Source organism: Zootoca vivipara, chromosome 6 (assembly GCF_965207765.1).
Source record: "Zootoca vivipara chromosome 6, rZooViv2.hap1.1, whole genome shotgun sequence".
In the NCBI taxonomy this organism is placed as follows: domain Eukaryota; kingdom Metazoa; phylum Chordata; class Lepidosauria; order Squamata; family Lacertidae; genus Zootoca; species Zootoca vivipara.
In genome coordinates this window covers 59,686,860-59,703,122 of record NC_142589.1, presented here as the reverse complement: position 1 = coordinate 59,703,122, position 16,263 = coordinate 59,686,860, and the positions used below count along the sequence as shown (strand labels likewise).

The 16,263-nt window shown below is 45.8% G+C and overlaps 2 protein-coding genes across 2 annotated transcripts in view; one reads left to right on the top strand and one right to left on the bottom strand.

Annotated features, from left to right (window-relative positions):
- STPG1 (sperm tail PG-rich repeat containing 1) overlaps positions 1-9,436 on the top strand; it is a 29,320-nt gene extending 19,884 nt beyond the window's left edge. The window contains exon 9 of the mRNA XM_035120305.3: positions 9,048-9,436. Within this exon, the coding sequence (XP_034976196.1) occupies positions 9,048-9,124 (77 nt within the window). The 3' untranslated portion in view covers positions 9,125-9,436. The remainder of the gene's footprint in view (positions 1-9,047) is intronic.
- The window catches only part of GRHL3 (grainyhead like transcription factor 3), a 52,948-nt gene continuing 45,994 nt past the window's right edge, over positions 9,310-16,263 (bottom strand). Inside the window, exon 16 of the mRNA XM_035120306.3 lies at positions 9,310-13,285. Within this exon, the coding sequence (XP_034976197.2) occupies positions 13,171-13,285 (115 nt within the window). The 3' untranslated portion in view covers positions 9,310-13,170. The remainder of the gene's footprint in view (positions 13,286-16,263) is intronic.

Below are 16,263 nucleotides of genomic sequence, written 5' to 3'. Positions count from 1 at the left end.
TGTAATCCGGAAGCGACCATAGATTACTAATGACTTGTTTTGTCCTCAGCAATGGACATTTTGCAAAACAGATGGTTGTATCCAGCGTACAACACTGAAAGTAATGGGCGTGTTTTAGTCATAATTTCAATGGGCCTAGTCTGAGATGGACTAATGTTGGATACAACCCAGAGGCTGACTTCCTTGCGATGCATAGGGAGCTACCTCAGGTGGCCAATTTGGGGGTGTCCCCTGACTCATGGGGTTGCATGACAGATAGACGGATCAGACTACAGAGGCACAATCCACCAGACTCTTGCCCTTGTCTGTTCATTTCAGTGGGGCTTGTGCAGGTTAAGAGCATAAGAAGAGACTGGCTGCTGGATCAGACCAAAGACCCATCTAGTCCAGCATCCTGTTCTCACAGTGCTCAGTCAGATGCCTGAGAGCAACAACACTCTCCCTTTGTGTGATTCCCAGCAACTGGCATTCAGGGGCTTACTCCCTCCAGCAGTTAGAACAAAGCCATTGTAGCTGAATAGCCACTGACAGCTGCATCCTCCCTCCAGCGTCCAAGGTAGATAGCGCTCCAGTGTTCATGTGAGTCTCAAGGGGTGCTGTTTGGATTTTGCACCTCAGCGCCAAAATGCTTCAAGCATTCCCAAGCAAAGCCACGAATCCTTTACAGCTTCACTGCATATGGTGTCATTCAACGATTGGATCCTTTCTACAGTCATACCTCGGTTTAAGTATGCTTCGGTTTGAGTACTTTCAGTTTAAGTACTCCGCGGACCCATCCGGAACGGATTAATCCACTTTCCATTACTTTCAATGGGAAAGTTCGCTTCAGGTTAAGTACACTTCAGGTTAAGTACGGACTTCCGGAACCAATTAAGTACTTAACCCGAGGTGCCAAGGGACTGTGTGTGTGTGTGTGTGTATCTTCATCCTTAAAAAAGTGTTCCGTTTGGAATGAGGTGAAGTTCTTGCTATGAAAAGCTAAGTGTGCTGGCCAGAGCTGGGAACAAGTGAGAAATAAGGGGGTTGGGTAGCCTAAGAAAATGGAAACCACAAGAATCCAACGGTAGTGAACTGGGAGGATTATGCTTGCTGAATGAAAATAATGAAAAGCCCAGCCTGTTTCAATTAAAATCTTCCTCAGGGGCACTGGGATCTTATGTTCCTTTCCTTCAAAGAGATTTCTTGTGAGAATCTTTGTCTGAAAGAACTACTCTGTCTCTGTCTCTCTGTCATTCTCTCTCGGGAATGAGACTATATTTAAATCACATGGTTCCCCTTCCGCCCCAAAGAATCCTAGGAACTGTAGTTCCCACACAGAGAGCTACAATTCCCAGCACCCATAACAAACTACTATTTCCACAATTCTTTAGAGGGTAGTCACAAGCTTAAAATTATGCAGCCTGAGAATATGCTATTTTGACTCCAGCTTGCAGGAGGTTCAGTCCAGTGCCCGCCCACCCCCCACCTTAATAAGAAAGTTTCCTTAGTAATTGCCATCTGTACGTCACCAAATGTAATAGCCTATGATGGAACAAAAAAACAAAACAAAACCACCAGGTTCCAGGAGTTGCGTAAGGAATCATCTTAGGGAAACCATCATTCAGCTCCTTGTCTTGCCACCAAAGGGTTTACTTGGTTGTTCTTAAATTAATGGCATCTTTTAAAAATTCCTGTGATGAGATAGAAAGGGCGGACAGAGCGTCAGAAAGGAAAGGAGGATGACAAGTGCTGATTCTTAAGCCCTGTAATGGTTGACTTACCCAGCTGGGAAGTGACTTTAATAGCTAGCTTTGCATCTTGTCATCTGTCCCAAAGCTATATTCATATTTATTTGTTTTAGGGCTTTTTTAAAAAAAAATCTTTGAGATTTCTAACCCGCCCTGACAACAGAAGTTCAAGGCAGGCGACAGCCTTTTAAGAATAAAATACTAACCAATAGCCCCTCAACACACACACACACACACTTAAGAGTTTGGGAGGCAGGGAGGACATAGGTTATTTCCTTCTAACCCCTGGATTCAGCAAGTGTTAAAATACAGTACTGTATAACCCAGGCTAGCTTCCTGCGTTGAGGTGATTGCAACAAACGGCAATAAAAAAGTCAACAATAAAACCTAGTACAGTATGTACTGTAAATTTAATTTGGGAAGGGGTGTCCCGAAAATATGGGCAGGCTTAGAAAGGTAGGAAGGTAGTTATATATTAGAAAAAACATGATTTTCTTTTTTCATTTGTGCACTAAAGTTTATCTGTGAAAATAGAAAGCAACAGCATTAACTGGAAATTAATTTCCTTCCTTTTCAACAGCTGGCTTCTCCGCTTACCCTTTTTCTGTTTTGCTTTATGTGTGAGCATCGTGTTAGCAGTGTAGTGTGGTAGTTAGGGTGTCAGACTAGCCATGAAACTCAGTGGGTGACTTTGGGCCAGTCAGCCTAACCTACCTCACATAGTTGTTGTGTGGTTGTTGTGGTGGTGTGGGAGGGAGAGAATTATATGTGAGGAAAATGAAATGTGTGAACCCCTGTGAACTGACGTGTGTGGGTGAACAACAAAAAGAAATAGCTGGGTGCCTGGATTCAAAATGTGGGGCTTGCACACAGAGAGCCCTAGTAGCAGAGTATTACACACCAATATAGCATATAGGTTGTTAAATCCTCTTTACCCTGTTCAGCTGCACACTGTGAAGTAAGTTTAAAATGCTTTACTTACAGATTCAAGGTGTCAGTCATGCATTGTTCCATGCAGCAGCAAGGATAATAAAGGCAGCATACTGTTGGATGGAAAACACAGAATTTAATTCTAAACACATGCTGTAAGCCAGGCTTCCTCAAACTCGTCCCTCCAGATGTTTTGAGACTACAATTGCCATCATCTCTGACCAATGGTCCTGCCAGCTAGGGATCATGGGAGTTGTAGGCCAAAAACATCTGGAGGGCCGAGTTTGAGGAAGCCTGCTGTAAGCTCAGGAGCAAGCTTACACACATCCTGTTTCATTGGTTATATACAGAGAGAAAGGAAGTAGAAAGGCTAGACCTAACTGAGTCTGTCTAGCAATGCAACTCTGTAGTCTTTAACTCCTTCATATACGAACTAGCAGTCATACATAGATACAGTGGTACCTCTACTTAACAAATTTTATGTTCTGAACACACATTTGTAATTCGAAAAAATTTGTAAGTCGAATCCCATAGGAATGCACTGGGAGAAAAAATTCGTAAGTCGAATCCCATAGGAATGCACTGGGAGAAAAAATTCGTAAGTCGAAGCAACCCTATCTAAAAATTCGTATGGAGAAAAAATCCTATCTAAACCGCATCCAAGATGGCGGACGGAGCTCCATTCGTAAGTAGAAACATTCGTAAGTAGAGGTACCACTGTATGTTTGACTGCAATCTCCCACAAGAACCATATATGCTATCTTGAGCTCCTTGCAGGAAATACAGTATAGGATATAAATGTAAAATCAAAATTAAATACATTTCAGTGGGATTGTTGTGCTTTATTAAAGTGTTGTTTAAATGAACAGCTGTAAATCAGCTTTCTGCTTTGCATTGTTAGCAGGTGCTAGTGTGAAGAGTCTCTTAAAAGCCAACCTCCTCTTTTCCATTAAAAAACCTCCAAAGAATTCTGAATGTGTGAGCAGACAATCTCATGGGGCTAAATGCTCATCACAATAGAGAGTGACAGAAACCTCACTGCAGTCCATGACAGTTACAGCCCATGAGTTGTAACATTATCTTTCCGTCAGTGACTGGGGCTTATTGGAGTAAGTAAGCAATACAAGAAATATGAACCTAAGCCCCTCTGACAGATTAATGTAGAGCTTGAAACGTAGACAATAGCAATTTTACCCATTATTTACAGTAAGTAATAATGATTCATTGGTAGGATTTGTACCTCTACTGAGTAGTTGAATTGTCAAAGCAGAAAAAGCATTCCCACGTGTTATCAGAACTGCAGCTCATGAGTTCTTTCATAGGTGACAAGATGCAAAGGATAAAACTCCTGTTCTTCCAATCTGGGTTGCTTCCATGCTAGTCCTTTGCTCTGGAAACACCATCTTTTGTTGAATCACTTTGTGCAGAGAATCCAGACAACATTGTAAAATAGTTGCATGCCATTGTTTTCTGTGTTGACCCCCTGGTTTTCCCCATACTTTATTTGTACAGGTATATAGCAATTAAAAAATTGCAGTACCATACCAACCCGTGTGAACTGGCAAAGTGCTATTGAGGCTTTTAAGGTCAATTGTGCTTTTAATTAAAAGCTTCCTCCTAGTGGTTTCTATCTTGTTTTGTTCATTGTTGCTGGGAGATCAGTGATTAATTTCCCCTTTAATTAGCCAGCATCTTTCTGCAGTGCAAAGGGTTTTAATAGCTATTTCCTTTCATTATTTTCCTACTTTCCTTTCTTTTATTGTGAAATATTGCCATTTCACTATAAAAGACAGAAAACAATTCAGAGAAACCAGTACAGTAATTAAAGTCACTTCCCAGTGTAATTTGAACCTAATTAACCGCTACTCTCCCAGTCACACTGAACAGGAAGCAGTAAAACAGGGAGAAAAGAAGAAACTTTAAATTGGCATTGCATTTAATGAGACTTATCTCCCTCTAGCCCAGTACTGTCTACTCTGGCTGGCAGCAGTGCTCCACGCCAAAAGTCAGAGTTATACATTGTGAAGCATACCTAGGCTCCCAGCCCATTACTTGATTTGCCATTAGGGTGGCTACATTCACTTAGCCAAAAAGAGAAGGGGACAGATTACTACTACTACTACTACTACTACTACTACTATTTATTTCTATCCCGCCTTTCCCCCAGAACTGTCTCAGATTAGTGTTTTTGCATCTTGGCAGCAGTGGAAAATGCTGGATCAATGTTTTTTTCACATTTCAGTCAATAGAAGGAGTTGTGATCTGTGATTTGATTCTGGTTTGGTGGTGGGAATATCTATGAAAAATTATGCCATTTCAGTAGGACCTGTTTTACTATTCCCCCCCAGTCACTAATTTTCTCTCTCCCTTTTTTTTGCTACTCTCTCAGCCATCCCACTTTCTATTCAGCTGCTCAGGTGCCAATGTTGAAAATCACATAGAGCTAAAAGTGGGAAGGAGTCACTCTTCTAAGTTTCTCCTTCAGGTCTATGTATTTTTCAAGGGGGGAAATGGTAACCACCCTGGTCCCACCGTGACAAAAGGGGCAGTGGGGCAGGGACAGAGACAGGGTTGTGTGTATCCTCAAGTACAGTGGTACCTCGGAAGTCGAATGGAATCCGTTGTGGAAGTCCGTTCCACTTCTAAAACGTTCGGAAGCCACGGAAGCTATGTCAGACGTTCGGGTTCCAAAGAATGTTTGCAAACCGGAACACTCACTTCCATGGGTGTAGACAGGGGGGGGCAGGAGGGGGCAGCTGCCCCCCCCCTAGAAGCAAAAAAATATTGTATTTTACAGACCATAACCAGCACTTTCCCCCTCCAAAAACTGAAGTGGAAAGGGCTTTGCTTTAGCAAGAGCAGCTCTCCACTTGCTGGGGGCGGGGGGGGGGGGCGGGGGCGGGGCAGGAACACAGCTGTAACAAAAACACATCAAATAAATAAAGCAAAGTGGCTACCAGTACTTAAGCAGTTAAGACAAGGGAGAAGAATATCCCTTCAGGCAAGGTTCACCCTATTCACCCTATTGTTCTTCAGTGGGAGCTGTTAATGAGCATTCAGGGATCGCATTAACAGTTCTTTTGGCGATTTAATGAGGGTGCAGAGGATTCAATTTGACTAAGGTGGCCCTGCAAGGCTAAAAGGAAGTGAATAAGAAAGGGGGGGGCTGTAGCTTTGATAGACACAGTGATGTTTATAAAAAGCAGTGGTTTTTCCAGTCTGCCCCTCCTTCTGCATCTGTATACTGTAAATCAGGGGTGGCCACCTCCCAAGAGACTCTGATCTACTCACAGAGTTAAAAACTGGGAGTGATCTACCCCCTTTTGGGGGGTTCAGGTCAAAGCTGTTGAGTTTTTTTTAAGGAAGGGAAGCCCTGTTTTGGGGGTTTAGGTCAAACTTGTTGAGCTTCTTTTAGGAGGGAGGGAGGCCCATTTTTGTTTAGGGCTTCAGGTCATAGTTCAGCTTTTTTTAGGAAGGAGGAAAATTTTGGGTGAGCTTTTTTTAGGGGTGCCAGTGATCTAGCAGTGATCTACCACAGACATCCAGTGATCTACTGGTAGATCACAATCTACCTGTTGGACAAGCCTGCTGTAAATCAAGCAGAGAGAAAGCTGCTTACAAGGCTCCTGTACAGGTGTACCAGTATCTTCCTCTTGCTGCAGAGTTCTAGCATCACAGCGTCACCCAGAGGCACCCACAAATATGAGTTATCCCTCTCTCTATTTCTTCCTTCCTTTCCTCCCTCTTCCATCCTCAATAAAATACTGGGGGGGGCAGATAAGCCCCACATAGAAAGCCCATCAACATGGGGGGGGGGGAATGACTCTTTAAAATACAGTATTTACCAGTAATTGGGGGGGGGGAGGCACCTAGGCCTCTAGGAGTTGGCTGCTATGCCTAGGACAATTCAAGAAAGCAGAATGATGCATATGCTATGGTAATATATCAATAGAATCATGGAATTGTAGTCAGAAGGGACCACAAGGGTCATCTAGTCCAACCCCCTGCAATGCAGGAATTTCCCCCCAATGTGGGGTTTGAACCCACAACATGGTTGAAATATTATGCTGATATGCAGCAACGCCTCGGAGTGATCATGACTGCGGCCCTGTCTTGCCTCGCCCTCGCCCGCCCTGCCCGCCCCCTCTCCCCTGCTTGACCCTCCCGTCCTCTTGCTGCAGAGTTCTAGCATCACAGCATCACCCAGAGGCACCCACAAATATGAGTTATCCCTCTCTCTATTCTTCCTTCCCTCCCTCTTCCATCCTTAATAAAATACTGGGGGGGCAGATAAGCCCCACATAGAAAGCCCATCAACATGGGGGGTGACTCTTTCAAATACGGTATTTACCAGTAATTGGGGGGGGGGGAGATGCACCTAGGCCTCTAGGAGTTGGCTGCTATGCCTAGCAGTAGGACAATTCAAGAAAGCAGAATGATGCATATGCTATACAGTATAATATATCAATGGAATCATAGAATTGTAGTCGGAAGGGACCACAAGGGTCATCTAGTCCAACCCCCTGCAATGCAGGATTTTTCCCCCAAGGTGGGGCTTGAACCCACGGCATGGTTGAAATATCATGCTGATATGCAGCAACGCCTCGGAGCTGTCGTGACTGCAGCCGTGCCTTCCCTCGCCCTCGCCCGCCCTGCCACCCCCTCTCGCCTGCCCGACCCTCCCGTCCTCTTGCTGCAGAGTTCTAGCATCACAGCGTCACCCAGAGGCACCCACAAATATGAGTTATCCCTCTCTCTATTTCTTCCTTCCTTCCCTCCCTCTTCCATTCTTAATAAAATACGGGGGGGGGGGCAGATAAGCCCCACATAGAAAGCCCATCAACATGGGGGGGATGACTCTTTCAAATACGGTATTTACTAGTAATTGGGGGGGGGGAGAGGCATCTAGGCCTCTAGGAGTTGGCTGCTATGCCTAGGAGTAGGACAATTCAAGAAAGCAGAATGATGCATATGCTATGGCAATATATCAATATAATCATAGAATTGTAGTCGGAAGGGACCACAAGGGTCATCTAGTCCAACCCCCTGCAATGCAGGATTTTTTTCCTAAGGTGGGGCTTGAACCCACGACATGGTTGAAATATTATGCTGATATGCAGCAACGCCTCGGAGCCGTCGTGACTGCGGCCGTGCCTTGCCTCGCCCTCGCCCGCCCTGCCACCCCCTCTCGCCTGCCCGACCCTCCCGTCCTCTCCAGCCAAGCAGGGTAGCCGCCGACGCTGCCAGCCCCAGAAGCACAAGGTGGCCGCTGCCGCTGCCGCCACAATGTCGTCAGGCCAGCTGGCCCTGTAGCCCCGCCCACGTTCCCACTTTGTGGCCCCGCCCCTGATCGACCATGGCTTGCCCCCCCCTAGTTTTGATCCTGGCTACGCCCCTGCTCACTTCTGGGTTTGCGGCGTTCGGGAGCCAAAACGTTTGACTTGTGAACCAAGGTACGACTGTATACCATTGCACCCATACCAATGCACCCTGATATAGAGATGAACAAGCTGGCAAATATTAATCTGCTAAGTGTCTGTGAGCCAGGCTGCTATTAAAAGGATAGGAGCTGGGTTAGTTAGCAAAGCAGACAATTCTAATCCTCATTTGCGCTTGCAGTGGGGGCTGCTAGCTCTGGCGGGGCTCCTGTGCTTTGAACAGCATAAAGGTAAAGGGGCCCCTGACCATCAAGACCAGTCGTGTCCGACTCTGGGGTTGCGGCGCTCATCTCGCTCTATAGGCCAAGGGAGCCGGCGTTTGTCCGCAGACAGCTTCTGGGTCATGTGGCCAGCATGACAAAGCTGCTTCTGGCGAACCAGAGCAGCGCACGGAAACGGCGTTTACCTTCCCACCGGAGCGGTCCCTATTTATCTACTTGCACTTTGATGTGCTTTCGAACTGCTAGGTGGGCAGGAGCTGGGACCGAGCAACGGGAGCTCACCCCGTTGCAGGGATTCGAACCGCCAACCTTCTGATCAGCAAGCCCTAGACTCTGTGGTTTAACCCACAGCGCCACCTGGGTCCCTTGAACAGCACAGAAGGCAGGAATTCAGCAGACAAAGCTCATCCTGACATGCACAGGCATCTGGGCAATGGCACAAGAGCCCCACCAGGAAAAAAAAGTTGGCAACCCAACACCTAGCTATACAGTATTTCTTCTTCTGAGCTGCCTGTTGAAGGAGGCCCAGGAACCTCGGCCTCCCTGGCATCTGCTCAACATAGCAAAATATCTGTTTGGATTTGCAAGGAAAGGTAGGAACAAGGCTCACCTAGCAGGGTATGTGTGAGAGTACAAGAGTGCACTTCATGCAAAACCGTAAAAGCTGCAAAACCCACCTTCTGAGTCCTGAGAGTCAACCTGACATCTTTTATGTCTGTTTCTCCTTCTAGGGGCATACAACATCCCCGTACCACAAAAGCAATCCTTCATCTACAACACCACCAATAAATGGGTGCCGGTATTGTAAAGCAGAGGATCCTGCAGCATCGGTTTGGCAAGCACTCTTATTTGCAAGTGCTGCATTTCTTTGTTGTTGTTGTTTTTCAAAAAGAACAAACGAATATTGCATTCACTTGCATGTGAACAAGACATGGTACCCACCTGTTTGAAATCCTGTATTTCCTTGGTGGGTGGGAGTGGGCCCTGAGTTGCTCCTGTTTTGCACACATGACAGAAGATGAGTTTTGGATATAGAGAATGGGTTTTGTTTCATTGTTAGTTTTAGTTGGAGAGTGGATTGTTCATGCCAATATTTATTTATAAAAATTAAGAAGCCTGACCTGCCTGGCTCCTACTTTCTCACCATCTCACTGGGAATAAAATATTGGAGATGGGGGCTGTTGAGAGGAGGCGATAGAGGGTTTTTATTTAAAATGATATGCATGGTGCAGTGAAGGTGAACAGAGAAGTAACAGAGCTTGGGCTCACCTAGTGAGGTTTATTAGCTGTAGATTCAGGACAGGTGAAACAAGCTGCTTCTTAGTGCTTCAGAAATGGAATTCATGAGCACATGATGGCTGCAGGCTTTATTGGCTTTAAAGAGAGATTAGACAAATCCAAGGAGGAGGAGTGTGCTGAACGGGGACACCCTGTAGCATTGCCAACCCTGTAGGGTTGTTCACTTGCAATGGGTGATCTCTTTCTCTCTCTTCTTGCCACTACCCATTGTCTTGTCATCTAGGGCTTCCCCTGCCAATGGCCGTCTGCTGGCTTCCAAGTCTCCTGCCTGGCAGTCGCTCCCTCCTACTCTCCCAGTCTCTTTAAACCAGTAGCATAGCCCCAAATGATCTAAACAACACAGGTACCCTTCCCATAACCAATTACTCTGCAGCAGTCACACACACCGCTGCCTCTTGGTAGAAGCCATCCAATGTGCCCTGAGCTCTGTGCTGATCCTGCACTAGGGACAGCCCAGTTTGTGTGCTCAGTCCTTCTCAGCTCGTGAGCAGCTTTCCCACACATTTAACTCCGTTCTGTTTGAAGGAAATGTGGGTAAAGTTTACCATGAATGCCCAGTTGGTCACGTGTTGCAGGGGCAGCGGCTGAGAAACAGCTCTAAGGTCGTGCCAAACCAGCTGTCTCCGCCTGCTGCGGTTTCCACTGGAATCACAAGCTGTTTGACATAACCTTGGGCACCCGTAGGACTCACTGCCACCCGTGACATTTCAGGAGTTTATGCTTCAATCTCCAGAAAAGTGTCAATGGGTTCTGGGTGAGGAGTGAAGAATGTAGGCCCATGCTTCGGAATATGCATCGGACACACATGATCTGCTTGAAAGCAATTTGCCACTCTCCCGAACTGTCCCTCAAGCCCACTCTCAGCCCCGCCGCTGAGTGAACTGAGCCGGGGGAGTTAAGCTATCCCCTCTCTGCATTGACCTCTGATGGGTGACACTCTCTAGAACCAAGTGTGGGGGTTAGGATCATTTGACAACATGGGTTGAATAGATCTGTGCCCTGCTTGAGACGTGGTGAAAGGGTTGTGTGATTTGCCCCTCGGTTCGAACCCTTGATTGGCCAACATCCTGGTGATATAGCAGAACTCAAAGACAAATAGGCATCTTTACTCCTCCAGCAAAAGCCACAGGCATCCTGCACCATTTTTCCTTTTGCATAGTGAAGGATGGGCCTAAGGTTTCCACCTCCACAACAACAAATAATGTTTCCTGCTCTCTCATTCCCCTTACCCACCCAATGGTGGACTGGATTTTCCAGTTGACAAGTAATTCCCAAGAAACAAAAGATTGCCATGAGTGGGTGACCTACACCACCTACTTTTAAATAAATAATTACTGTAGATAGGACAACACAGATCCACAATCAGATTTCATGCCTCTAAATTTTAGCAAATAGCAGCAGTACGGCCCTGATTTGGACCAGACAGCAGCACTGCGAGGAGTTGTGTGTGTCCTACTTGTTTATTTAGTGCATGATGCTTGTTCTGGGTGCAAACGGTTGATTTCCAGATGGGGTCTTGCAATGGGAGGAAAAGCAGCCACACCCTTAGAAATGTTTGAGGACGAACATGTCATGCATGCAAAATGGCCCCATATTAATCCCTGGCATATCCAGGGATGGAACAGAAAGATTCCCTCTTTGAAATTCCAAAGAGCTGCCGCCAAGCTATTTAGACAACAGAGAGCTAGATGGAGCAATGGTACAAAATCAGCAGAAGGCTGTTTTCTATGCTTACAACCATTTCACCCAGTATTGTAAAAATCACATTACTGTTTTGCCTGCTCAAGGGAAACATATGTGCACACACTTTGTATGCTTGAGTATATTTCCCATCAAAACTGGAGTGAGAGTGGGATTGTAAGGGTTTTGTTCCTTTGCAATTCCCGCCATTGTTGTCTCTTCTCTTTAGCAGCTTAGGCACACCCACCCACACCCCACTGTCATCCTTTCCTGAGTGATTCCAACCAATCAGGGGCGACATAATAAATGCAAAATAAAAAAATTCCTTCAGTAGCACCTTAAAGACCAACTAAGTTTGTATTTTGGTATGAGCTTTCGTGTGCATGCGCACTTCTTCAGATACGCTGAAACAGAAGTGCCAGACCCTTATGTATATTCAGAGGGTGGTGGGGGTGAGCGGGAATGGGTGATGCAGTGACATAACACAAGGCAGCCAATCAGATTTGTCTGCAGGACTGTGTCCCAAAGCCAATTCAAGTCAATGAACAAAGTACTGTATCTGGTTAAAGCCCTTCATTAACCCAATGGGGGAATGATTTACAGGGGTCAACCATGTTCACAAAATACCCCAATATCAGCTAAGCCCCTATCACTTAATGATGCTGGGTGCATACGAGGGGGCTTTGAAGGCCCGATCCATTTGTAATTAATCCATTTCCCCTTGTTGATGATAATGATAATAATTTTATTATTAATTCCCCAGCCACTCTGGTGAACTGGTGAACTACAGGCCCAGATGAATCTACCACCTTTACCAGCCTTCTCCCTTGAGAAGCTCTCCTCCTATCACATCCAGCTTGGTGCAACTTCTGTTTCTGCAAAGGACCAGAAGCTGCTTCCTAAAAGAGGCCTGGCTTAGGCACATTGTCAGGCTATGGAATGTTATCAAAGCTGCATTTTTGCTGGAAGCAAGACTCAGCAGCCAAGGTCTCCTTGTTGCCCCACTTCCAAAATGCTCCTGAAGAAATTAAAAACCCATCCCTATTCAATACTTACACTGTCCCAAGTTTGCTTTCAGTCTTTGAATCTTTATTACCATAATAATAACATACTTTTTTTTTTACAAAAATGAACAGAAAAAAACAAAACAAACAAAAACAACAACCCTGGGGAATTATGAAGCAGCCTGGTTTTGAAATGCTCTACCTTCCTCCATTGTCAAGTTCAATATAAAACAAGATACTATTTATACATATACACACAGAAAGAGAGATAGATATTATTATAATTATAATTATTATTATATATATTTATAAAATAACAAATGGAATCAGAAATGTATAAAACGGTCACTCTGGCCAGGTACTTCTCTTGCAGGTATTTACATCCAGGGTTCTAGAGGCAAGTAGTGAGGCAGTGAGAAATTGTAAGGTTATGTGTGTGCTTGTGTGTTTGGTAACATCCATATGCAATTGTGACAGTCTCTTGTTTGCTAGTTTGGCAGTTCAGAGGCGCCAAGACAGGCACCGGGTCGTTCCCCTGCCTGACAGAAGTTGGTGCTTCCCTATGTGCGGAAAAGTAAAAAAGCTCAGTATTGATTGCCTGGCAGAGGATCATAATAAAAATAAAGTATAAAACAACAACAGCAACTCCTCAACGGGCAGAAGTTCCACATTCACACTGAGAATGGATCTTCAAAGCAGTCTTCACATGTGGAGCCTTGGTTCTGTCTCTCTCTTGCTCCCTCCCTCCAAAAGGGATGGCGTTCAAGTTAAATGCTTTGAGCCGATGGTTTTGACTATGGGGTGGTTTGCTGGTGGATCGAACTCAGCTTCGCAAGCGGCCTCCCAGCAGAAGTGTAGCCTTTTTGAGTCCTTAGAGCTCCTTGAGGGTCACCTGGAACTTGTCCTCTGCTTCAACTACGTCAAGTAAAAAGGCCATGTGGTTGCTGTAGTGTTGAATTATGTTGTTGTCCATATTCACCAGGATTCTGGAAAAGAAGCAGAACAGAGAGGCTCAGCTCAACAACCAATCCCCATCAGAAGTCCCTCAGAGATGGGGAAACCCTGCAATTTTCTGAGGTGGAGAATTGCACTATGACTATAAGATCAAAACAATGTTCTTTGCTGGAGAGCCATAGTACCTCTCTCTTAGGGGGATGACTGCTATTTTGAAAGGATAAATGAATTCCCACCCCACCCTCTAGGGCAGGGGTCAGCAACCTTTTTTAGCCATGGGCCGGTCCACTGTCCCTCAGACCATGTGGTGGGCCGGACTATATTTTTTTGGGGGGAAATGAACGAATTCCTATGCCCCACAAATAACACAGATATGCATTTTAAATAAAAGCACACATTCTACTCATGTAAAAACACCAGGCAGGCCCCACAAATAACCCAGCGATGCATTTTAAATAAAAGCACACGTTCTACTCATGTAAAAACATGCTGATTCCCGGACCATCTGTGGGCCAGATTGAGAAGGCAATTGGGCCGCATCCGGACCATGGGCCTTAGGTTGCCTACCCCTGCTCTAGGGCAAGCTTAACTAAGCATCTGTTGAGGGCAGGGGGTGAAGAGGATGGCCTCTCCAATGGCATATGTACACTTGCTTGTATCCAATCAAACGATGAATGCTCTTTAACTACAATATGGATAGTGGATTGACTTGCTTCCACTTTCTGCTCTTGTTCTAGTTGGAGAGGCCGGTAATCACATCCACACTGCACATTTAAAGCATAGTTCTTTGCCCAAAGAAGCCTGGGAACTGTAGTCTTGCGAGGGTTCCAGGTATTGCAGCTGTGTGACAGGTAAACTACAGTTCCCAGGTTTCTTGTGTGTGTGTGTGTGTGACTATATAAAGTTCTTGTTGAGCTTTCTCATTGGTATGTCCACGGCAAGCACAGTACATCAAATCACTTGATCATATAATAATAAAGCACAAAATAAAAGCCAGTTGTACAATGTTTTCTAAGTACACGAGTGTCATGCTTAAGACCAATGATAATTTCATGAATGAAAGTTTGATTTATGGACTTTGGGGCTTAAAACCCATTTACTGCCAAACCAGCATTATAAAGGAGATCTGATAATTGATCTCTTGGCTTTATTTTTTTTATTGAAATGTGAAGAGTCCGTGGTGGGCTTTGAACCTGATTGTAGCTAGCACCAGTGCTTGGAGGTGGAGTGCTTAACCTTTCCCCTTGTGCTCTTTTCTCCAATTAAACCCATACCCATTCCAGCTACTCTGTGCAGTGCTGTGAGAGTACAGTACCCCTGCATATGTAGTATAGGAGGGGAGAGGGCTATGCACATATACACACAGCCCCAGGACCTTTGCTCTAATCAAATTGGCAGCCCCGCGCAACTCTATCTGAGTAAACATAAATCTGGGAAATTGATCACAGATCTCCCATGTATAGGTTTAGCCCTTACCTACCAGGAACAAGTCACTAATCATAGAGCACACACACCCTTCAAGCTACAATTCAAGGAATGTCAGCCAGCCTCAGATACAAGGGGGGAAATCCCAGGCCCATAAAGTCGGAACTGGATAGATTATTGTCATATTTTACATTTCTCAACTGCAACCAGTTCTCTCTCCTTATAGTGCACAGAGAGAGGCATTTTATATGGACACGTAACTGCGGAAGAATTAGAGGGTTTTCTCATGTTGTACCTGGTGGTTTGGGGGTTGTTGTTGTTGTTTTTTAAGAAACAAAAAACAAACCCCAGAGACTCTCTTCATTCAACATTAAAAGCTTATATATAACGACCCCTAATAAATTTTACTGCTTTTGCTGTTTCCAAAGCACAAAATTGCTCCCCTGAGGAAAGATGTCTGGGTTACGTGCTACAAAAGAGGGAGCTTCCAGGTGGAATGGTCTGAGAGTCAGGTGTGCTCTGCGCTCATGCCTAGCTCCCATAAGCCACCTGGTGTCTGTGTGCCTTGTCTGGCACAGCAAAGAGTAGCATCTAGCCAGCCACACCAAAGCATCACACTGGAGAGCACTTTAAGATACTCCCTGAACTGGTGTTCATCCCAGACTTGTACAGCTTACTACCCATTAGGTCTGATGCAGTTTGCCAGGCCCAGTGGAGGCTGATCTATTAGGGTTGATGTGCTACTGCCCCACCAAGCTCAGCATGCCCTTGGCCAGCCCTCACTTGTCTACCTCCTTAGGTATAACCAGTCCCTGGGGTTGCATTGGGTGCTGGCTTCTTCCTCCTATAAAGGCTACACAGACCACAAGAACTCAACACAGAAGTTGGGGGGGGGGACACAAGAATTAGTCAGCGCCACCTGCCTAGCCCAGGCATCCCCAAACTTCGGCCCTCCAGATGTTTTGGACTACAATTCCCATCTTCCCCGACCACTGGTCTTGTTAGCTAGGGACCATGGGAGTTGCAGGCCAAAACATCTGGATGTTGTTGTTGGATGGCCGCAGTTTGGGGATGCCTGCTCTAGCCTGATGCTCTCGCCACCACCCACAACCTACTGAGGGCCTCCTTTCCCTTCTCCAAAGCCCTTCTCAGCTGTGGGCTGCATTAGGCACACCCTCTAGTGCTCTTGCCTCTCTATTCAGCCCAAGCCCTGGACTGGATCCAACGAAAGCAATGAGCTCATCTGCCAAGCATTGATTGGGAGGTGCGGGGGAGAACCTGGGATACTCGATCGTATCTCACTCACAAGGAGGCCTTCAAGGAAACAGAGGAGAAAAAGTTTGGCAATGGAGGAGATGTTCCTCGCCTGTCAGGCAAGGGGAGAAGGGTTGCGGTTTGCGGAGGACCTGGGGCGGTTCAGAGACACAGCTGCTTCTTTCAGAAGCCGCTCTGGAAAACCTCAGCTAGCTCATTCCCATGGAATTAAAACCTGCCCCTCCAAAACTGAAGGGCCTCTTTGCCTGTTCCGCAGATGAAGCCGACCCACGTCAGTCAGATAACCCTCCTTTGACAGGATGAAAGGCTT